The sequence below is a fragment of the Rhipicephalus sanguineus genome, chromosome 2, assembly GCF_013339695.2.
Source record: "Rhipicephalus sanguineus isolate Rsan-2018 chromosome 2, BIME_Rsan_1.4, whole genome shotgun sequence".
In the NCBI taxonomy this organism is placed as follows: domain Eukaryota; kingdom Metazoa; phylum Arthropoda; class Arachnida; order Ixodida; family Ixodidae; genus Rhipicephalus; species Rhipicephalus sanguineus.
In genome coordinates, this window is record NC_051177.1 from 214634516 (window position 1) to 214657672 (window position 23157).

At 47.3% G+C, this 23157-nt stretch overlaps 1 protein-coding gene across 1 annotated transcript; it reads left to right on the forward strand.

Moving 5' to 3' along the window:
- The first annotated feature begins 19019 nt into the window (after positions 1-19019).
- Positions 19020-21991, forward strand: LOC119382223 (uncharacterized). Its single transcript, XM_049412750.1, has 2 exons — positions 19020-19087; positions 19933-21991. Exons 1-2 carry the CDS (start codon positions 19022-19024, stop codon positions 21595-21597), a joined length of 1731 nt encoding a protein of 576 aa, XP_049268707.1. The 5' UTR covers positions 19020-19021; the 3' UTR covers positions 21598-21991.
- The last annotated feature ends 1166 nt before the right edge of the window (positions 21992-23157 follow it).

Sequence of the window (23157 nt, forward strand, 5' to 3'; positions counted from 1 at the left end):
GGCCAACTCCGGCGATTTTTTGGCCATGTCAAAGTAATGGTGCTTTTATGTTCCTGAGACGCTCCTGTTACGGGCCCGATAGCAGAAATACTCGGCAAATTGGAGAATAATTTTAAATAAGCAAAAAAGCGCAACACCGAAACCGAAACCCAACCGAGTGTACTGTCTACGTATGACGTAGACGTTGTTACGAACGAACCGGAAGTCGTGCAAGGTATGCCGGTAACGCCGGCGCGGAGTATGAAAACTGTGACAGCCGGGACGAGCAGGCGCACAGTGGAGAGGTGAGTATGCCGCAGCATCAGCTGTAATGTCTGCGACTGACAGTGCCGCGTCTGATAGTGACAGTGTCTCGGCCAGCACAGCAGACGCTCGCTGTAGCGGCCGAAGTTAGCGGTGCCCTCGGCTGCGTCACTTCCGTCGCCTTCCCAATACTGACGTCACAGACGCATTGTTGCCAATAATTGTGGGAAGTCAGGAGGGCGTTTGCAGACAATCTTTAAAATTGATTTGCAAACAATCTGCGCATGTCTCAAGCCTGTAATTTGGCATAAATGACGGAAACGTGCACAGGAACGTACCCAGCGAATTTCATTGAGATCCATCGACCTCGAGAAATCGCCGGTGTTGGCCTTTAAGGAGCCATCGACGCTATATATATTGGCTACAGGATGAAAACGTCGCTATATATTGATTACAGAATGAAAACTACGGTGTCACCGAAGAGGCAGTCATCAATCCACTATCTTCGTCATGACATTCACGATGCTGACTCATGAATATTGTTTGATATTTTATATAGGTTTAAATTAAAAGCCGTTGACAATGTATCACCTTGAATACTAAAGTCAGTGCTGTATCTCAACCTGTAGTTACAAAATATTTCTGAAGCTGTGGTTGCTGCTTGATATAGTTAACCAAATTGTATTTTTTTTTCAATTAAAAGTAATCTTAATGTTTCTTTCTTAGATATTTGTTTCAAATAAAATGTGGAATTTCTGGGATAATTCGAAAATGGTTAAATTACCATTCTAGGCTGCATTAACATAGTTGCCTGACTATTCGAAAACTATTCGAATAGTATTCGTACTCGATTCCATGTCATCACTATTCATTCGATTATGAAATTCACTACTCGCACAGCCCTACTTGTTTTGCCTTAAACAGTCCAAATTTGCCGAGCTCGAGATCAAGGTAACGACCAGTGTGAGGAAATACAAGCGGGAAAGAAAAACCCAGATGATGTCTACGCAGTTCAAAACTTTCGTCGCTGTGGAAAGAAATCACGAGGCTAGTAAATGCCCAGCTAAACAACGCCCATGGAACAAGTGCGGCAAAAGAAATCATTTCGATAGAGCATACCGAGCGGAGAGCGAAATGCCACACAGATATAAACAAAGTGTCGCAGCAGTAGGCGCCGAATATGATAACTTCTGGATCGAAGCTGTATCGCAAAACGACAGGAGGAGCGCTGGTCAGCAAGCATGAGAAAACGGCATTCTTACTCTTTGTGAACTTTGCACAGGCGAAATTGGTCGGTGCCAGCACGAAGCAAATTCATGGAACTAACAAGCAGAGAAGCCGATACTGTCACGACATTTTTGAACATGTTTTTTTGCTCACCGGAAGAAAGCTACAGGTCGTTTCCGTCTTCATGTTAGCGGAGCAGATGCTTCCTTCGAAACAGATGCTTTTGCTCTCTGAGATTTCGTCTCGCATGACACGATGCCCCAACTGGCCCACAGCGCACCCTCTACTATTCGCCTGGCAACATTCATTCCCAGCATTCTCACGGCCCTTAAGACCAGAGTGCGCGATACATAAACCACCACTGAGTGACAAAAGTTCATTAATAATCATCATAGCATATTTTATTTTGAGGTGTCCAAATCATCTCTAATTAGCCTGGCGAGGCGATTTCACTTTAGGCGGGCTCTTCATTTCATCGCTCAACCTTACAATCTGCCGTAGTCCATTTTGTTTCCCATCTCTCAATTTCGTTCCTATCCTTGACCGTCGGTCCTTTACATCACATGACTTTCTACATTAAGTGCGTAAGCACTTCTATGCTGACTCGACGTGAAAAGATTTCGTCCTACTCTATGTTATGCAATAGGAATCACTATAAATTAAATGCATAAAATAAAAGATCAGCTTCATTCTATTTAGTTTATTCACGAAGCCCCACAGCGTCAAGCAGGAGAAGTGTGTGAGAGCAGGGTACACAATATACGTGTTGTCATAAGTGGCAGCATTACATAGCAAAGAGGTAGCGTGAAATGAGCACCAAGGGAAGAGACTTTTGGGCTATCTGGTTTGTTACATTCAATGAAGCCATAGCGCTAAAAATAAAGGGACCAAGGAAGAGGACATGACTCAAGTTTTATGTCTCAAAAGTGGTGTGTCTAAAAAAACGCAGCGAAAAGTGCATTAAAAGTGCAAGCCAGCATCATCCAGATACGCGACTTCTTTTGCACTCAAAGTAATCGAGGGGGCGCTGACACAGTTGACCCCTACTTTTGCAGTTAGACTAGCTTCGACTACCTCTCGTGTATCCTTATCAAAGTTGCTATACAAAACTACACGGCCATTAAACAATGGTGGACAACTGCAGTCGTTGCAATGCAGCTAAAGTGGACTGTCACGCGCCCGTCGCGGTAACAGCTGAACTGCTTGTGATTCCTAAGCACGTCATTCAGGCATGTCTGCCCTATGCACACCTTACCGCACGAGAAGGCGACGCGAAATCAAGGCCTTCTAGAAGAGTAAAATAATCTGAAAACATGAGAAAAAAAAACAGCAAGCGCATCCCGCGCAGAAATGAACAGAAAGCCCATCCCCCGACATCGCAGAGCGAGTATGGCATTCCGTCCTCACAAAGTGAGAATTTTCTTGTTCTGCACAATGCTCCCTTGACATCATCTCCCAGCAAGGGCTTTTAAGCTGCCGCTACGAAATTCAAAGACGCTTTCACAAAAAGTGTTCTTTTACATTGGTTTTTCACTGCAGGTACAACGTATTTGTATGGTATAGATATATTGGTATTCTGCCAGCGTGGGAGTTTAGCGAAGTCATTAGGCACTCGCATTAACCTGTATTCGAAACCGAGCGCTGCCAACAAAGCTTACTTTATACATTTATTTACTGAGTTTTCTCGATGACACCTTTTTCTCGTTGAGAAGGGATGTTCAAAAAACATCCCTCCATCACAGAAATTGGCATCACACGAAAGTGAACCGTATCTTCACCTGAATAGTTGACTGCTCATTGTACATTCATATATGAGAGCTTGCAACATGTCTATTGGTGCTTGGCAATTACAGCACCGTCAGACGTTCGTGCACCCACACTAGCGTCTAGTGGCACGTCTCCATCCCGTCGGTAACATCCATGATCTTGACCTAAAGGGGAACTCCAGGGATTTTTCGATATTCACTGATATGAATTAAACTTTAAACATATGTTCTCTTCGGTACCCTGATTATATGTGCCAAATTATACAACCGTAAGCCGCTCAGTTTTTCAGAAAACGAATTTTAAAATTGGCAGCTGATTCCGGAATCACGCCTGTTAACGCGGGCCACCCTGTGTATGTGACGTAACGTGCCTACTCTTTTCGAACCCCGCCTCGCCCAACAGACGGTTGCAGCGCGCGCTTTCTTCTACGAGGCGGCGACGACGCGAGTAAAGTTTTTCGGTTTGTTAGCTGCTAGCGTGTTAGTCGTCGTTGACATCGGGTTTTACAGTAAGCACGCACAATACTGAGCAACGAGGAGATCGATGCGGGGCACGTCAGCAATTTCACGCGCCGGCAGGTCAAAATCAAAAGGCGATACTTCCGCGCTCATATAGTAGCTGCAATCATCGCTGAACTCTTCACTGGTAAGTTGAGACGGGCTGACACAGCTTGATTCCGCGTCGATGACATTGCAGCTTGCTTTTCGCGCGGTAGAGGAAGCACGTGTGCTAATGTTTATACCCTGGCCAGCCGTGGCGGCGTGTAGCCCACTTAGTGACGTCATCGCATACCCAGCACGGAGCAGCTCAGCTCCCTGTTTCGGTTTCGACTCCTCGTTTATTGCTTTTTTTAAATTATTGACGAGTCTTTCAGCAAAATGAACCATCCTTGCTATTACGGGACTCTTTATACTATTTTAAAACGGCATTACCTCAATACGGTCGAAAATGCACCGGAGTTCCCCTTTAACTAACCTTGTGGTAGCTGAAACAGTTAACGTACACCCGGACGCAGCATATGCTGCATCCCGCGCAAGGATGGCACCAACAAGCACATAATAAACACCGGTACTCGATGTTTACTCATTCAAAGCGTCGTCATTTGACAAGAGAAACGCCAAAATATTCGCTCGACAGTAGTACGGTAAACCACGCCTGTGCTCATGCATATACCGCACAGCCCTTCAGGAACGCCAGAGAGGCAGTGCTCGTAGCTTGAGCCGTGAACGCGCGAAGGCGCTCCGCTAACCACTCGCGTCTCTCTCGCTTCACCAAATCATTCACTGCGCGACATTCGCCCTTTGTCGTCATTGTCTTTCTGCGCCGCTTATGGCAGCAGTTTTATTAGCCAGTGCTATCCCAGTCGAAGCAGTTGAGGCGGAGGAACGCCATTGTTGCGTACGGAAGCTGCACTACTCTCTCGACGGGTCGTCACGCTAACCCAACGCGAAATGCAAAGCACGTACTGCGTCATCACCAGACCGAATCCTCGTGTACTATGCATTGCACAGACCGTGGAGTTTCTCACAATAATGCATTGAAAGCCTCCGTTGCGCTGAAACTACCCAAGCGCTCCACGTCGGCACTCGTTAGTTCCATGATGCAGTACATCACTCCACCGCTCTGCTGCTGGGCCGACAACGCCCCGCCAACGAAGATCACTGTGACAGGGAGGTGTGAGAGAATAAGGTGCGCTTGTAGAGCTTCCTGTATGTGCGTAGGTGGCGCAGAGGGCAGAGTGCCAGAACCCTCTCAGAGGTCGTGAGTTCAATTCCCAGGTCATCCAAATCAACGAAAAATTTACTTGTTTGTCTGTGTCATCTGCTAGTGTACATTTTACTGACTTCACTTCCGTTACCGAAATGACGTCAGTGAAGTCTCGGTGGACCCCGGCATAAAACACGTTCGTTTTAAAAAGTTTGTTCAGCTAGCATTCAGGTCGTGCAAGCCTGGGGCAAAGCAGAGCAGGTTGGCACTCGGCTGGTCCTGGCTGTAATAAGCACACGTTTATTCAAACGCCGATGCACCAAGTGTTCACGGGATCACATTGTAAATCACGGGTATTCGCGAGATATCGATCAGGTTCGATAACGAATCGCTTGAGAATGACAGCATTAGGCAGCCTAACTATTTTAGTTATACTAATTAGCTTAATTGATCTTATTTGCGTATTTGAAGCTCTGCCTCGATTAACTTGCATCTGAAGTCCGCCTAGTCTAATTATAGCTTACTTAGCCTGACTAGGCTAATTAGCTTACTTGCCCTCATTTTCATATTTGAGGCTTGGCGCCGAGTGGCTTGCTTCCCAAGTCATCCTAGGCTTAATTAGCTCATTACCCCAATCAGAACTAAGTAGGCTGCCTTTCCAATCTTAGGCTTAGCTCAGCTCATCTTTTGTTTTTCTTATCGCGCTCGGCATGACTGGGCATCCCAGAATCTCAACTCGGCTTAATTATAACTAATTAGGCTATCACCTAATTCGCTTATCTATGCTTGGTTAATTAGGTACTACCATGCTCAACCAAGCCCAACAAGACTTGACTATGATTAACTAGGCACAGTTATCATTAACTTGGCTTGACGTGGTTGTGCCGGCATGATGATGATAATTTCTTATGTAGATCGCGAACCGGACAAACGACGGCCATAACAGCTCTGCTATAAAAAATGTGGAGAGGAGTGGGAAGCGGCCCTGCTCAGTTCCTCGGACCTTCAGGCCTTGGTCCAAAGGGCTAAGCTGATACCACAGGAGTCCCAGAATAGTGACTCCACCCATTGCAGAGCCCCTTAAGGGCTTTTGTTTTCAATAACGGTTTTCAATCAATCAATTAATTAAGCCAGGTCAACGCATGTCAAATCCGCGACCTAGGTTGAAGCGCAGCTCACCATCGCCGCTTTAGTCATGACTTCCATTCGTTAAACGCTACCAAGACCAAGGTATAGCATTATGAAAGAAATGCGAAATTACTGCTGTGAGTTGTTCAAACGTGATTCGCCTAAATTTTTGCATCAATCTAGGAAGGCTTGTCGTGCGTGGGCACATAATTCCGCAAACTCATAGATATTGAAGTCCACAGACTCATAGACGCGCCCCCTAGCTTTGTTCTGCAAAAGAGATTAACATCCGACAGTAGAGCACGCATTCGGGCTAGTTGGTTCATGTTCACGAGTGGAAAAACGGCGCTAAAAAGAGCGGACAAGAAAGGAGCAATACATGTTGTTGGGCTAGTCGGTTCATGGTATCGTCAAAGCTTTAAACTGCGCGAAAAAAGACGGGACGGAAAGAGGAACAGTTGTGCGTGTGTGTTTCTGTTCCTGTTTTTGTCCCGTCTTTTTTCGCGCAGTTTAAACCTGTTACAATACAAGAAAAGACACAGACCACGGCGCTAACAACTGAACGTGTTTATGGAAACGCCCTGTCTTTTTAACATGAATACCTACCAACAAGCACACCTCTCTGGTATTCTAATCTTATTTCCCTTTACTCTTGAAGACGTTTTGAGGGAAAAGCCCACTAATGTGTTAAGCTCCACAATATACCTGTATTCCAGGAATTTATTTCCGCCGTCAACTTAAATAGAGGACAATAAAATTGGCTGCATATGGAGTTCAGAAATCTGAGCTTTCTTTTCTACAAAACTCCATGGTTTTCGCGATCGCAGTAGGCTTCAACATCCTGCTGAAACGTATGTAGTTTGCCAAAAACACCGCAGTATGCAAATAGTTTTCTCAAAAAGGTCATTTTTTGAAATCACTCGTATGATTAGTTGAGTTCATAACAAGATTACGTCAAATGTGAGCAACTAAGCATAGCGACCGCGCCGTTAACTGCGGGCTGCAAATCCGACAGAAGTTCTTCAGAATAGTGTTACGCAAAATAATAACGCAGCAGCTGTTCCAAAGCACCAAATGCGAAGTTAGGTTGCATGGTGCGGCAAGCTTTGTCTTGTGATGAGCCCCTTCGCAAAACTTGAGTAGACGACCCGTAGCGGTGGCCGTTCAAGGCAGCAGGCACTCACATTACCAGTGCCACTTCGATTCGGTGCGAGCTCTGCTTTCGCTTAAGGACGCAATCAGAGGGCGAATGAGATAAAGAATATATCTCTGAGAAAAGTAAGAGCTGTTATGGCAAACCAGGTTCATATCATACAACGAAAACTCTGCCGGTAGATTGCAATGAGTACTTGCACTGCCGCGCACATGTACTGCTTAGTGTATTCTAATGGCCTAAAAATAATTGGATAAGTTCTATCAACAGCACATGACACAGAAAGCAGGCCAGTCACATATAAAGAAAGTTGTCATACGTGATCACGCTGGTCGAACTATTCAATCTGCAGTTCTTATGCTTATTGTGCCGGAACGCTGGTTCCAGCCAGCTGTTAACGGAAGTGTGACCACGTCCTTTCCTTTATGAAAGTACTACTGCTACAATATTGTAGTCTTGTCAAGAGTTGTCAATACAACACGGTCACTGACTAAGTCTGATCAACCATTCGACGTTTCGGTACCACGTACGGGTTCCTTGTTCCCTGAACTGGACTGGAAGTGATTGTAGGTTAAGTAGCCAGTTATGGTTATGTTCATGCGCATGCTCGGTTATGGCGTTCGTCGTGTGACTGTTTTTGGTCACGTGACGTTGGTGTTTCTTGAGGCGTCGAGAGGTTCCGCCAATTTGTACTTGTCGGCAATCAGCTCCCGCTATCTGGTGCACGGCCCCTGGGAACGATTCACTTCGCAACCTTTCTCGACGAGGCGCTTGCTGGTCGGGATGTGAGCCATTCGCAAATCCTATTTTGGAAAATACGCGCGAGAGTGCCTTGCTGATTCATTCGACGTAAGGTATGCCCGCACGTGCACAGGTGGCCGTGCTACTCTGTGAGCTTCGCTATAGTTTCGGAGATAAAAGGTTCAGGATAGCCGTTGCGGCTTTGCTACCGAGGGATCGGACGTAGTTCGTTTTTCAGTGCATTGCCTTCTGAGCAGACACGCACGGCGCGTGTTATCAAGGATGACGTCCTGTGGCCCATGGGATGATGCGAATTATAAAATGAGGTGACGACCTGTGGCTTCGTGTACACTAGGAAGGCGAGGGCGCTCCCATTCCAACAGACGAGAACATAAAAAAAAGGCAGCGCGTTGTCCTTCTAGTCTTCAGCGGTAAAATGCATGTTCTCATTCTGGGTGTTTAGGCGGTCCAAGAAGCGTTGGATGTTTTGTTTCTTCAAAATGCAGAAGCAGTCATTGACGTAACGGTAAAATACTTTGTATTCTGAAGTAAACGTGGCCGGGACCTTCCCTTCTAAGGCTTCCGTTAGAAGATCAGCCACGGTAACCGATACTGAAGCTCTCATCGCAGTACCATGCATTTGCTGATAAATGATGTCATCGTATGAAAAATACGTGTTGCTCAGACAAAACCGCAGCAGCTCGCCAAGTTCGGAGATGATGAAGGGGCTGCGACCAGAAAGGTCGCTGTCCGCTTTTATGGCTTCTTCGCACGTGGCTGCTGCCAAATCCACTTGGACACTTGTGAAAAGTGATGTGACGTCCAACAAGACCATAGTGTCGTCTTCATTCAGTGTGACATCGTTTACTCTCCATACAAATGCAGACGAGTTTTCGATGTGCGTGGACGTCTTACCGGCTAGACATTACGGCGACATTATGGGTGCGAGCTGCTTCTCGTATTTCTGAGGGTAGTCGACTGACTGCACGTTCCAACGCACAGACCACACCGCTTGGCCTTGGTTCCGCTTCCGTGTGGAAAGTCAAAACACCGGACAATACCTCAGTCTCGATCGGAGAGTAATAGGATAGGTTCACCATCATGCCATCGGCCACAATACGTCCGCAGTGTCCTTTATAACATGCGCCGTACGCTAATGCTCAGATGGCGATGCTTTGAAAAGATAACTACGGACGATCCATCGGGAGCTAAGCCGCAACGACTATCCGGATTATTTTTTCTTCAAACCTGAGAAGCTGATACTGCAGCCATGCTCACAGGGCAGCACGGCCACCTGTGCACGGGCGGCCATACATTACGTCGAAGGATTCAGCGAGGCGCTTTCGTGCGTATTTTTGGAATACCATTTGCGCATTGCTCACATCACCACCAGCAAGCTTCGAAACCACCTCGTGAATCTAAGACAGGTTTCCATGTAAATCGTCCCCAGGGGTCGCGTACAAGGTACCGTGCGCTAATTGCCGTCAAGTATATATTGGCGAAAGAGGAAAGTTTTCCCGACGCCTCAAGGAACACCAACCTTACGTGACAAATAACAGTCGCACGACGAACGCATTGCCGAGCGTGTGCATAGTCCTGTCTTTTATTGAGATAATGCAGCTATTGTCGCCAAGGGAAATAACGTGTCATACCGCCGGCTTGTAGAGTCATTCAGTCGACGCCAGCGACAATGAATAGGAAAACAGGGACTATGGCTGCCATTAACTCACGCTCGTTGCGTCCCCTACTTTGTACTTAACTGAGAACGACTTCAAGTCGAATAACTTGAAGCAGCGCGAAAAAGCGAGGACAACTAAGAACCACACACAGCAAGACTAGCGCTGGAGTCCCAAATGAATCTGTGTTAGCAACAACTTGTTGGTTTGGGGGCCTCGGTTCATCTCGCGAATAACGTGACGCAGCGCGAAAAAACGAGGAAAACGATGGAAAACACAGAACAGGACTAGCGCTGGACTGCCCACTGAATTTTGAAGCTCCTTGTTAAGTCTAGCTCAGTGAACAACGAACCCGTACACAGTTCCGAAGTTCCGAAACGTCGGATAATTCACCAGACTTGGTCAGTTACCGCCTTTTAATTCATAGTATTCTTGTGTGTCTGCAGACGTGGTATTCAGCACACATTATGACAATATCCTGAGCCTTCTATTATAGCAGGAGATAAAGAAACATACCCTTGGTGTACTGAACGCGCTCAGAGCAAAATTATCGGCAGAGTTTTAATTCTACAATATGAAGCTTCTTGGTAATTTCCAGCTTCTACTTTTCACAGTGGTACAGCTAGTACTTATTTTCTTCGCCCTCTTAGCATCGTTTTCACGTGCAAGCAGAGTTCACCTGCAGTCGAAGCGGCACTGTTAATGTGACCGCCTGCGGTCTCGAGCGGCCGTCGCTACGGGTCGTCTACTCCAGTTTGCCAAGCGGCAGATCACAAGACAGAGCTTGCTGCGCCATGCAACCTAACTGCGCATTTAGTGCTTTGGAACAGCTGCTGCGTTATTATGTCGCGTGCATTTCAACTTGCATCAGATTTGCAGCACAAAGGGAATAGTGCGGCCGCTAGGCTGATCGAAGTGTACTGAGTGGTGTACAACACGGACAACAAGAAGACGGGAAGATCGCGCAGTATACTTCCATCATGAATCACCAACTGGCCCATTCTTCTACTTTCGCTAGGCTGAGTTGGTCAGATTTGACGCATTCTAACTCCTTAGAAACTCAAATAATGCAGCGTATTTTTTTTCACCTGGTATGGTAAACAAAGACGTTGACTGCTGTCAGAGAAATCTTAAAAAATAAAAAATGGCCTTTTCGAAAAATCTGCTTTGAAACTTCGGTGCTTTTGCTAAACCACATACGTATAAAAAAACTAGAAGACAAAGAGTTCCGTCGGCGGCGTCTAACCCACTACCTCTCGGTCCGCGACGGTGGGAGTCAGGCGGTTTACCAACTTCGCCACCGACGCTCATGCATGCACCTCTACAAACGCGCCTTACATCTGTCGCATCTCTCTTTCACGTGGAGCGGTGTCGCCGTCTTGGAGATGTGAAGTGAGTTATTGCATCATGACACTAACGGGCGCCGGCATGACGCTCTTCGGTAGTCTCAGCGCTAGGGCGCCTCGATGCCAATGTTCCTTCTGATGGTACGCGTTTAGCGTTGAGTCCGCGGAGCGTTTAATGAATAAACAGCACAGGTTCAGCGACCAGCAGTCCGAAACGGAGCAAGCACGAGCACCAACAACCGTCCTCGTCTTCGTCTTTCACTGGCGCCCCTGTTTGCGCCCTATCCATTCTACAAATCACTCCCCCGCAGAAAAGGAGCCATCCTGGCGACTTAAGGAACAGGGACGACTGGTGGGTCGTAATGGGGCTTCAGTCGGTCGACGTGAACAATCTCACGGCCACGGCGGCGCCGGTCTGCGGATGGTTGAACGGGCTCAACAACATAGTTGACGGGAGAGGCTTGACTTAGGACGCGGTAGGGGCCTTCATACTTCTGCAGTAGCTTTGTGGAAAGGCCAGGAGCAGAGGAGGGAACGCGAAGCCACACCAATGTTCCAGGCGAATATGACTGGGGAGGCAGGTTTGCGTCATGGAGGTCCTTTTGGCGTGCTTGGTCTTGTGCGGTTAAGGAACGTGCGAGCTGCCTGCATTCCTCGGCGTAGGTGGCGACTTCAGATAGAGTTGTGGACTCTGAAGCGTCCGGGCGGTACAGAAGAATGGTGTCAATAAATGAGGAAGGTTCGCGGCCGTAAAGAAGAAAGAAGGGAGAAAATCCTGTCGTAGACTGAGTAGCGCTATTGTAAGCGTACGTAACAAAGGGTAGTATGCGGTCCCAGTTGGTGTGGTCAGCGGAGACGTACATGGACAGCATGTCGCCTAGTGTGCGGTTAAAGCGCTCAGTCATTCCGTTGGTTTGTGGATGGTAGGCGCTGGTTGTCCGGTGCACAACGTTGCATTCACGGAGGAGGGCTTGTACGGCATCAGAGAGGAACGTGCGTCCGCTGTCGCTGAGTAGCTCGCGAGGCGCGCCGTGGCGAAGAACAAGTTGGCGAAGTATGAATAAGCCGACTTCACGTGATGTGGCCTCTGGCAGCGCGGCAGTCTCAGCATAGCGTGTCAGATGATCGATAGCGACGATCACCCAGCGGTTCCCGTCTGGTGTGTACGGAAGGGGGCCGTACAAATCAATTCCGATGCGATCAAAAGGCCGGGAGGGACAAGGCAACGGCTGGAGCGGTCCAGTGACTATGCGTGGGGGGCTCTTCCGGCGCTGACACTTGGAGCATGAACGCACGTATTGGCGTACGAAGCGGTACATGCCACGCCAGTAGTACCGCAGCCGGAGGCGTGCATAGGTTTTGATTACACCAGCGTGGCCGCATTGGGGATCCGCGTGAAAGGAGGCACAGATATCGGCACGGAGGTGGCGAGGAATCACCAACAACCACTTGCGACCATCAGATAGATAGTTGCGGCGGTATAGGAGCCCATCGCGGATGGTGAAATGTCGAGCTGTGCGCCGCATCGAGCGAGTGGCGGTACGTGGTGAGGGCTTAGATAGGAACTCCATTAAAGAGACTATCCAAGGATCCTGACGCTGCTCAGAAGGCATGTCAGCGTGTGTAAGGGCCGCAGAATCGTAGCTGGAAACAGACCCGTTGCCACAGTCATGGGGAAGGGGAGAGCGAGAAAGAGCGTCGGCATCTGAATGTCTACGGCCTGACCTGTAGACGACGCGGATGTCGTATTCTTGGAGACGTAATGCCCATCGAGCTAGACGACCAGATGGATCTTTCAGTGAAGATAACCAGCAGAGGGCGTGGTGATCAGTCACGACATCAAATGGGCGGCCATATACGTAAGGTCTAAATTTTGTAATTGCCCAAACGATGGCTAAACATTCTTTCTCCGTGACCGAATAATTTTCTTCAGCTCTGGTGAGAGTGCGACTTGCGTAAGAAACAACGTACTCGTCGAAGCCAGACTTGCGTTGAGCAAGAATAGCGCCAAGGCCGACTCCACTGGCGTCCGTGTGGATTTCGGTAGGGGCGTCTGGGTCAAAGTGACGGAGAATCGGTGGCGATGTCAGGAGACGACGTAATTTCGCGAATGCGGCGTCGCAAGCGGAAGACCATGCCATGACACCTTGGCTATCAGCAAGTAGGCGTGTTAAAGGGGCCATTATGGATGCGAAATCACGAAAGAATCGCCGAAAATATGAGCATAGGCCTATGAAGCTCCGGAGTTCTTTCAGGGTCGACGGCTTGGGAAACTCGGCGACAGCGCGGAGCTTTGCAGGGTCGGGTAGAATGCCATCCTTGCTGACAACATGTCCCAAGATGGTGAGCTTCCTGGCGGCGAAGTGACACTTCTTCATATTGAGTTGTAGACCAGCCTGTGTGAGGCATTCCAGAACACTTGCGAGGCGCAGAAGATGGGTGTAGAAGTCCTTTGAAAAAACTACGACGTCGTCCAGATAACAAAGGCACGTGTTCCACTTGAGACCTCGAAGGATGTTGTCCATAAGACGCTCGAAGGTGGCGGGGGCGTTGCAAAGGCCAAACGGCATCACGTTGAACTCGTACAAGCCGTCAGGAGTTACGAACGCAGTTTTTGGGCGGTCAGCTTCATCCATAGGTACCTGCCAGTAGCCCGATCGAAGGTCCAGTGAAGAAAAGAACTCCGCGCCTTGCAGACAGTCGAGCGCGTCATCGATTCTGGGGAGCGGATAGACATCTTTGCGTGTGATCTTGTTAAGGCGCCTATAATCAACACAGAATCGGATGCTACCGTCCTTCTTTTTCACAAGTACCACCGGGGAGGCCCAAGGACTGTGGGACGGCTGTATAACGCCACGACTAAGCATTTCAGTGACCTGGTCATCAATAACTCGGCGTTCAGCGTGAGAGACCCGGTATGGACGCTGTCGCAGGGGTGCATGGCTGCCGGTGTCTATATGATGGACGATGGCAGACGTTCGACCTAAACTGGTTTGCTTGTAGTCGAAAGACGTCCGAAAGCGGTCGAGAAACTTCAAGAGTTGGGTGCGTTGAGCAATAGGAAGGTCCGAATCAATTGATGGAAGGAAAGCGTCTAGGGAAGATGTGTTGGACGTGGTAACGAGATCAACGCTGGCGACCTGGAGGCTTGTTGTGCGATCGAGCAGTTGGCTAGCGCAAACAGAATCAATCTCCTCAAGACGCCCTATACATTCTCCGCGGAATACTGTGGCTGCGACCGAAAGCAGGTTCGTGACATAAATGCTTGAGCAGGAGTCTTCGATCGTGACAAGAGCAAAGGGGAGAATGAAGTTCTTACGAGAAGTGAATGCTTCTGACGGTGTGAACATGGCGCTAGAGAAAGCATAGTCGCAGGAGATCGGTACCCGAACAGAAGACATAGGTGGGATGTCCGTGTCCGCGGCGACGACGACGCGAGGAAAAGATGACTTGCCAGAATCGATGTCGGAGATCGCTGATAATTCTAGTTCGGCACGGGCACAGTCAACAATGGCATGATGTGTGGAAAGGAAGTCCCAGCCCAATATAACGTCGTGCGAGCAGTGTGGAAAGACGACGAATTCGACGACATACAAAACGTCCTGAATGAGTAGCCGAGCGGTGCACGTCACGGAAGGTTGTATGGGATGTGCGGTTGCCGTATGGAGAGAAAGACCAGAAAGCGGAATCGTAATTTTTTTTAACTTGCGGCACATTGCTTCGCTCAACACAGACACAGCAGCTCCCGTATCGACTAAGGCCTGCACGGCAACACCTTCAATGAAGACAGTTATTTCGTTAGCAGGTTGAGAACGAGGTCTTGTAAATTTCGACAGCGGCGCAGTTCTTGCCTCCGGAACTGCGATGGTCAGTTTTCCGTTCGGACGGGCGAGGGACGACGAATCATTGGCGAAAGCGAACGTCGGCGCGGGGACGGCGATCGACGGGAGTTGAAGGCTCGGCGGTTGGATGAAGAGGTGTCTGAAGTAGCGTAGGAGGGCATCGGCTGTGGTGGCTGTGGACGGACGTAGCTGTAACTTGCGTCAACGGTACCTGGACGGGCAACGCGGCGGCGGCAGAAACGCTCGACATGGCCGGGTAGACAACAGTAGTAACAGATTGGGCGGTTGTCCGTTGTGCGCCAAGGATTATGAGGAGGGGTGACAGGACGGCGATAAAGTGGAACGGGCGGGCCTGCCGGCGTCTGCGCTGAGTAGAATGCACTTGAGGAGTGAGCAGAGTCCGTGCCGTGTGGCAGCGCATGTGACTGCCTTCTCGCGACGTCAGCGTAGGTCAAGGGCGCAGATACAGGCGGCGGCTGGTGCGTAGGTGGAAGGGCTTCGGATACTTGCTCCTCAATGGTTTGTCGCAGCGACGAGGGGAGCCCATGAGCATTGCCTGGGAGAAAGGGTGCAAGAGACAGTTGTCGCGCAACTTCTTCTCGGATGAACTGCTGGATTTGTTGAGTCAACACCATCGGGTCCGGAGAGATGGCGCCAACGGTGAGTGCTGACGTACTGGTCGTGTCGAAGCTAGGACGGCGTGTGGAAATGCGCTGCTTTCGCAACTCGTCGTAGCTCTGGCAGTGCTGAATGACGTCCGTGACTGAGGGTTTTTGGCTACAAGCATGTGGAACGCATCGTCCTCGATGCCTTTCATGATATGCTTGACTTTGTCGGCCTCGGACATGGCAGGATTGAAGCGGCGGCAGAGGCCTACGACGTCCTCAATATAGGAAGTGAAACACTCTCCAGACAGTTGGGCGCGATCACGCAAGCGCTGCTCTGCGCGGAGCTTGCGCACTGTCGGTCGGCCGAATACGTCCGCGAAAGTCGTTTTGAAAGAGGCCCAGGTGGTAATCTCAGCCTCATGGTTGTTAAACCAGAGTTCCGCTACTCCTCTCAGGTAGAACTGGACGCGGCCGAGTTTGTCGTTATCGTCCCACTTGTTGTTGACACTCACTCTTTCGTACGAAGAGAGCCAGTCTTCGACGTCCTGCTCATCAGTACCGCTGAAGATGACTGGGTCGCGCTCCCTTAGAATACCGGGACAGCGAGGAGCTGGGGGTGTGGCAGCATGCTGCTGTGCGACGTCGTCGGGCATGGTTGACAGGGAAGGTAGAGTCCGGTTGCGGAGTTCCAGGGTGCAAAAGAGAACCAGCACTCTCCACCACTTGATGGTACGCGTTTAGCGTTGAGTCCGCGGAGCGTTTAATGAATAAACAGCACAGGTTCAGCGACCAGCAGTCCGAAACGGAGCAAGCACGAGCACCAACAACCGTCCTCGTCTTCGTCTTTCACTGGCGCCCCTGTTTGCGCCCTATCCATTCTACACTTCATTCAACGCTGAGATCGAGGTGCCCTATTCAGCGCCGTGGAGGCTGGCTCCCCGATTTCCACTCCATTTCGTTTCAATACAGTTTGAGTGATCGCTTTCGTGCGGTGAGACACGCCTGTGGGCAGGGGGACGTCTTCGCGCGTTCACGGCTCAAGCTACGAGCTCTGCCTCTCGCCTACCTTAAGGTAAGGTATGAGGCGAAGTGTCGGAAACAAAATTTTAAAAACCGATAATCACTACATATTATTACTCTACATTGTAAAGCAGACCCTTTTCGGAGGATGTTAGCATTATAAATCAAATTCTGTATTTTGTTAATTTTTCATAATTGGACATTTCATTAAAAGTGGCCCTGACGCGAACAGTCCTAACTCAAATTCCACTCAACAAAAAAACCTCATTTTTTTCCAGAGACATAAAAGAAGCTTTGGCCAATGCAAAGAACGAAAACAAATGAGACCAGCTGAATACTAAAGAAGTTATAGTGAATAAATAACCAAAATATTATGCACTAACCTTAGGGACACCTTCGTATAACAGGCGGCCATTGTAAATCTTGTGGCAAGACTTTGCTTATTAGATGCGAAGCATCTTATGGCGGAGTTTAAACCGGTGGTGGTCGTGTACGCCGTGACCACCCTTACTGCGCATGCGCAAACACTCTCCACACACCTCCTCTCCACTCCCCCTCTCCACTCCCACCCCCTTTCCGCTCAACATCTCCCCCACTCCTCCTCTCCACTCCACCTCTGAAACGCGGGTTCGACATGCCGAAACACTGCTTCGCATCACCTCATAATCCCCTTATTGAGGTCTAGTGCACACCGACTAATGTGATAAGGAAGTGTGCCAAGTTTTAATGAAAAGTCTTTATTAGCAAAAACGTTATGAATGTTCGCATACGGAAAAATACAAAAAGTGTTAGTTCTGAGAAAATCAACAAAAAAGATTTGAAACATGTGCAGCGCTTACACAAGGTGACCAAGAGCCATAAAATGCTCGATATTTGTAGCTAGTTCCATCCTGGACCTTACTCTTCGGTGCCATTGCTCGAGCGGCCAGTTCCCTTTCTTTTCTATCTTTCTTTGCAGCATCAGATAGGACGATTTCGCGATGCGGTGGCGATCGTTTGTGAGGCAAGTTTTTGCAGTGTAGAGGCTAGGCTCGAAGCCAACTTGCTTCAAAATATCAAATGTGCTTTTGTTGGCATTATTAAACTGACACAGAGCATCATACAAAGCATATTTAATTATTTACAGGCTCACATAAGTGTCCTTGAGGTGTACGACGTTGTGCGTCCACCTGGAGAGAAGTTTATTACTTTTATGATTCAAAATGATGGGTTTACAATGCTATTAGAGCATTATTACATGTTCACACTTGACACGATTGTGAAATAACCAACAAAGTACTACATATCAAGCTAATTTTATGGTGCACACAAAACTGGCACTTTCAGCTTCGGTTTCGTAGATGACGGGTGGTTTACCATTTTTGCTTGTATCTTTGGGAAGAAACTGCGTAGACAGAAAATTTATGCAGCAAAAAAGTGCGCATTTAACATGACCAAAAACAAAAAAAACTGACATTTTAAAAGAAAAATGCGGTTTATCCACTTGGCCTCATACTTTAAGAGCTATGTGGTCTATTGCGTGAGCAGAAGTGTAGGCTGCCCAATTACTGGAGAGCGCACACCTTGCTGCTTCTCTCCTCCAATGACGACGCTTTCTATGAGTACATATCGAGTACTAGTGATTATGTGCTTTTTGATGCCATCTTTGCGCGGAATTCACTTTACGCTGTGTCCGGGTTTATGCTGACTACTTCAGCTACATGAAAGGTTTAATCTTGACCATCGACGTTAGTCTTCGGGATGGAGATGTGCCACCAGGCGTCAACGCAGGTACGTCCGCATTAAATAGTGCTAGAGTCGCCAAACACCAGCAGACATTGTGCGAGCTCTCATTTATCAATGTACAATCAACATTGAACTACTTTTTGTAAGCGACGTTTCACTAACGTGTTATACTGATTCCTATGACGAAGGGATGAAACATGTTTTTTTAACGCTCTGATATCATCGTCCTTATGCCAAGTTTTATTATCCTCAGCGAAACTTGTCCGAAGAAATAAATCTCCAAAATACAGATATTTTGTGCAGTTTTCCCTGTTTGTGATATTTTCCTCAGAACACCTTGAAAATGAAAGGAAAATAAATACTCATGAAATTTTTCACTTGTTCTTTGATGGGAATAAACATTGTCACCAAGAAGCGCATTGTTTCTTTACTAGGTGCGCTCAGGCTTCAGAAATTGCGAAATCGGCGGAAAGGTGTCTTTCAGCGGCCAAAATTCGTAAGTTTGGGCGAGTTCCTTCGTCGTACTTGCTCTGGTATAGGGAATCCAAGCTCAAGTTTGGGCGCGACGCTCGCGCGGCTGAGCTATGCGTTACTGGGGGCAGACGCTGCCCGCGAAGGTGGTTTGTCACAGGAATAGATGAGTTGCAAAAAAAAATTTGTTGCAGCGCCATCTGTCCGTTTGTACAGGAAGCATCCGGCAGCCGCCATTGTGCATGAGTGGTCCACCGTCAGTGCCGTGCCGTGTTCGTAAGTTTGGCTGGTGCGGCGTGCGCAATCCTCGGCGCGGCGTTCTTTCAGGCGAATACGTGCAGCTGTCGGGCCAGTGTAATCTGGCACCATGCCAGTAAACTGCTGTGTACCACTGTGCACACAGTTTGGCAGTTTTGACAAGTCCGGAAACAAAGTAAGTATCGTCTTGCTGCGTTGCACCCCTCGTCTTATTTGTGCTCGATAAACGTCTTCTTCAAAACCTTAGTTTTGTCGCTCGACATGCGACAGGTTAATCTTAAGTGATCTCGATGCAGTTTAGCGATATGATTTTAGGTAAATATCTTTAAACCTGAAGCGACGCGTTGTTCATCGGACGCCGCCTCGTCGTTTTTGATAGCTTGTCTCGCTAAGCACAGCACTGCATCTTCTAGTCACAGTGCCGCCTCATCGTTTTTGATAACTTGCCTCGCTAATCACAGCACTGCATCTTTTAGTCACAGTGCAAAATGAATGCTTGTGTTACCGTGATATGTGCACGCATTTTTTTTTATGGACGGAGGTCATTCGTGGGTGGACGCAGCCTTTCGAATATGTCTCAAAACTTTCTCGGAGCAGTCATGTTGCCGGCGAAACCCATCTGCTTCTCGCTGTTCGCAGGCTACACCTTTATGTGGTCGAGGTATATATCGAATTGTGTGTGAACCTACAATTTGAGACGTATCCTTGAATGTCAACTGACAGCTTGATAATGCATAAGCGCTGTTGTCGAATGCTGTTCGCCGATAAATAATGGCATTTTGTGTCTGTCCTCACCGAGATTCGAAAGATATCCTATACTGGTATGTGAAAAATCTGTGCGCTTATGGGCACTGTAGAAAAAAATTTGCAACAGTGCTGCTATGTGCATAAACCGTAGTTGTGCAGCTTTGTCAAGTGCTTAAAACCCTAAACTTTGTTGCATTGCATGTCAATTTTGTTTTTAAAAGAGCACTGTGGAGCTATGTTCCAATCATGAAAGTGAGCATTTTCCATTTGCAGGTGTCATATCACAGGTTTCCGAGAGACGAGGACACATACAAAAAGTGGATTGCAGCGATCAGGCGAGACGAAGGCCCACTTTTCAAAGTTTGCAAAGCCACCAAGGTCTGCTCGCTCCATTTTCTTCAGACTGACTTCGTTGCCAATGTTGCGAATGGCTACAGACACCTGCACTCCTCTGCTGTACCCTCCGTGTTTCCATTCAAGCAAGTAAAACCATCAAGGAAACCACCGGCCCAGCGGGCACCGCTTCATAAGGTTACTTCAAAACGAAAGCGTAATGCTAGTGTCCAAGGACTTCCCTCTGGAAGAGAGGTAGATTGTAACCAAGCTGATAAAGAGAATGCAGGAGATGCGAGCAACATAGATGTATTGAATGTTGAAGATGCAGGAACCACTTTGCCTTTGAACCATGAGTCGCCAGAAGAAGCTCCTGTAAATACTTGCACATGCAGTGAAAGTATTTCTGTGTTAGACAATGAGCTGGCTGCGAGCAAAGCACGAGAAGCAGCGATTCTGGCAGATAATCAAGCCTTGAAGCAGCGAATAAAATCCTTAGAAGAAACAGTTGCTTTCCTGGAAAACAAGCTCACTACAAGCAATGCAACAAGAGAGACAAATGAGCATCTCAAGCAGCAAATTAAAGAACAAAATAAGGAATTACAATTAATTCGTTCAGAGCTCATTACTGCGCAAAAGACTATAGAAAGACTGGAAGAAGTGCCTTCGTTTGGAGCTGAAAGATTTAAAGAGAGTGACGAGGATATAGAATTTTACACTGGACTTCCCACTTACCAACACTTTGTTGCCCTCATGGACCTCCTTGATTTTGGGGAGAATGGGGAGAATGTTGTACGCAAGACAAGGAGGAGTGACCTACAAAATCATGACAGTCGCGGTCGGCAACACAAGGTCAGCATTGAAAATCAGCTCTTCCTTGTGTTGGTAAAACTTAGAGTGGGCCTATTTCACCGACACCTTGGCCATTTGTTTAACATCTCTGCATCTACAGTGTCAAGAATTTTTTCCACAATACTTGATTTCATGTATTTGCAGTTAACAGAAATAACAACGTGGATATCGCGACGAGCTATTGATGCTGCCATGCCGTCTGCGTTTAAGGAGAAGTATCCATCAACACGAGTCATTTTGGACGCCACCGAAATCAGGTGTGACGTGCCAACATCTTTCGTGACACAGTCGCAGGTATATTCTAATTACAAGTCTGCTCATACGCTGAAAGGTCTTGTAGGCATCTCCCCACATGGTGTACTTACTTTTGTTTCTGAACTATTCACTGGGTGCACATCTGACAGAGAGTGTGTAGAGAGGAGTGGGTTTCTAAAGCTGAAGTTTGATCCAGGTGACTCAGTGATGGCTGACAAAGGATTTAAAATAAAAGACCTGTTGCAGGAGAAGCAAGTCATGCTTAATATTCCACCGTTCCTAATGCACGGACAATTTACTCCTGAGGAAGTTGAGGAAACTCAAGAAATAGCTGCAATCAGAATACACGTGGAGCGGAAAATCAAGAAGATTAAGGGGTACCACATATTTGACCGGTCGATTCCTATCTCCCTGGCACCCTTAGCGAATCAGATGTGGGCTGTGAGTGCCTTCCTGACAAATTTCCAGCCACCACTTCTGAAAGAAGATACAAGCTGATGTTATTCATGGTGTTGCTTAATGTACACTTTTTTTATGTCATGGGTGAGCTGTGCGTGATTTTCAGCTGTTCTCTTTAATGAAGTACAAACTGTTGCTTAATATGCACACTTTTCATATTGATGTCTTCTTCCCCTTAGTGAATATTGTGTGAGCCGAGCTTGCCTTCCAGCCGTCCCTTTTAAACAAAGCACAAATTGTTGCATAATGTACACTTTTTTTTTCCTCTGGATGTCTTGCTCTGTTCACTTCGGTGTACCCTTAGTGAATATAGTGTGGTCCGAGCTTGCCTTTCAGCTGTTCCTTTTAAATAAAGTACAAACTGTTGCATAATGTACTTTTTTTTCCCCTCTTGATGTCGTGTTCTCTTCACTTCTGTGTACCCTTAGTGAATTGTGTGTGGGCTGTGCATGCCTTCCAGGCATCATTTATCAAGGTACAAACTGATGTGATATTCTATTTGTTTTGCTGGCTTCCTTATGTTGGTGTCATCCTCTTGAATACAATAAAACATTACCAGCCCTACTTGCCATTTTGCAGTTTTCTGCATGTAGTGATACCAGCATAGCATATGGATATAACGGTGTTTTCTATTCGGCATAAAACAGTATGAAAAAGCCTCTTATGCATATATATACAATGGCATGCTGCACAATGTCGTGAATAATGCTTATGGAATGCTTACCCTGGTCAGCTGAAATATTTTAATATCAACAATAACACGCACTCAAGCATTGCATTTTGTTTAGCATTCAGCATGACAATGTCACGACTGCAATTTATTCAGCAAAATGTTTTTGGCTAGCTGGTTTATAACTTTTGGATAAAAAGATCAGTGATGGAAGCAACATTTTGCTCTATGGAGCAGATCCTGGAGGAGAACATGCTGAAAATGCAAGACAGGCTTTTTCTGCGAATACAATTTTAGCTAAAACAAAGTATCAAGATACATACACAAACGCACAGTCATGGTGGTGTGCCAGTGGACACTGGTCACGAGCTCAGTGAAGCAATTAAATGAAAACACAAGGAGTGGACGTAGGTGTACAGAACACCAGAAAAATTTGAGAACACTTGAGCTTTACTTCAAGAGTAGAATGTAATACAGTAAAAGCATGTTAATACGAACGGTACGGGAAGAAGTGTGCATTCCAAATTATCAAAAGTTCCAAGAAAACAAACTAATTAATTTAATCAATTAACTTTATTTTCTACGTCATCATAAATCCTGCGCTACTCTGCATAGGAGCAGTTTAAAAGCTGCTGTTTTCCTATTAGTGACTTAAATCCCAATGTCACCACGGCTTAAGGCGTTCCAGTCTTAACTAACCCAAAGCGTGCTAACCTGAAATTAACCAGAAACGTTGTTACTCAAAGAACAGATGGAAGCGACGTTTTCTTTTTTTGGTGTGTCGCTTTGCTTATCACAATTGCAGCGCTTCATGTTAGGCCCACATCAAGAATTGTCCGAATTATGCAATTTGTGGCAGAATATTACTGAATTTATGAGTTTCACGCTATTAAAAATGTATAGGCTAGCCAGGACCACAGAATGTGTCT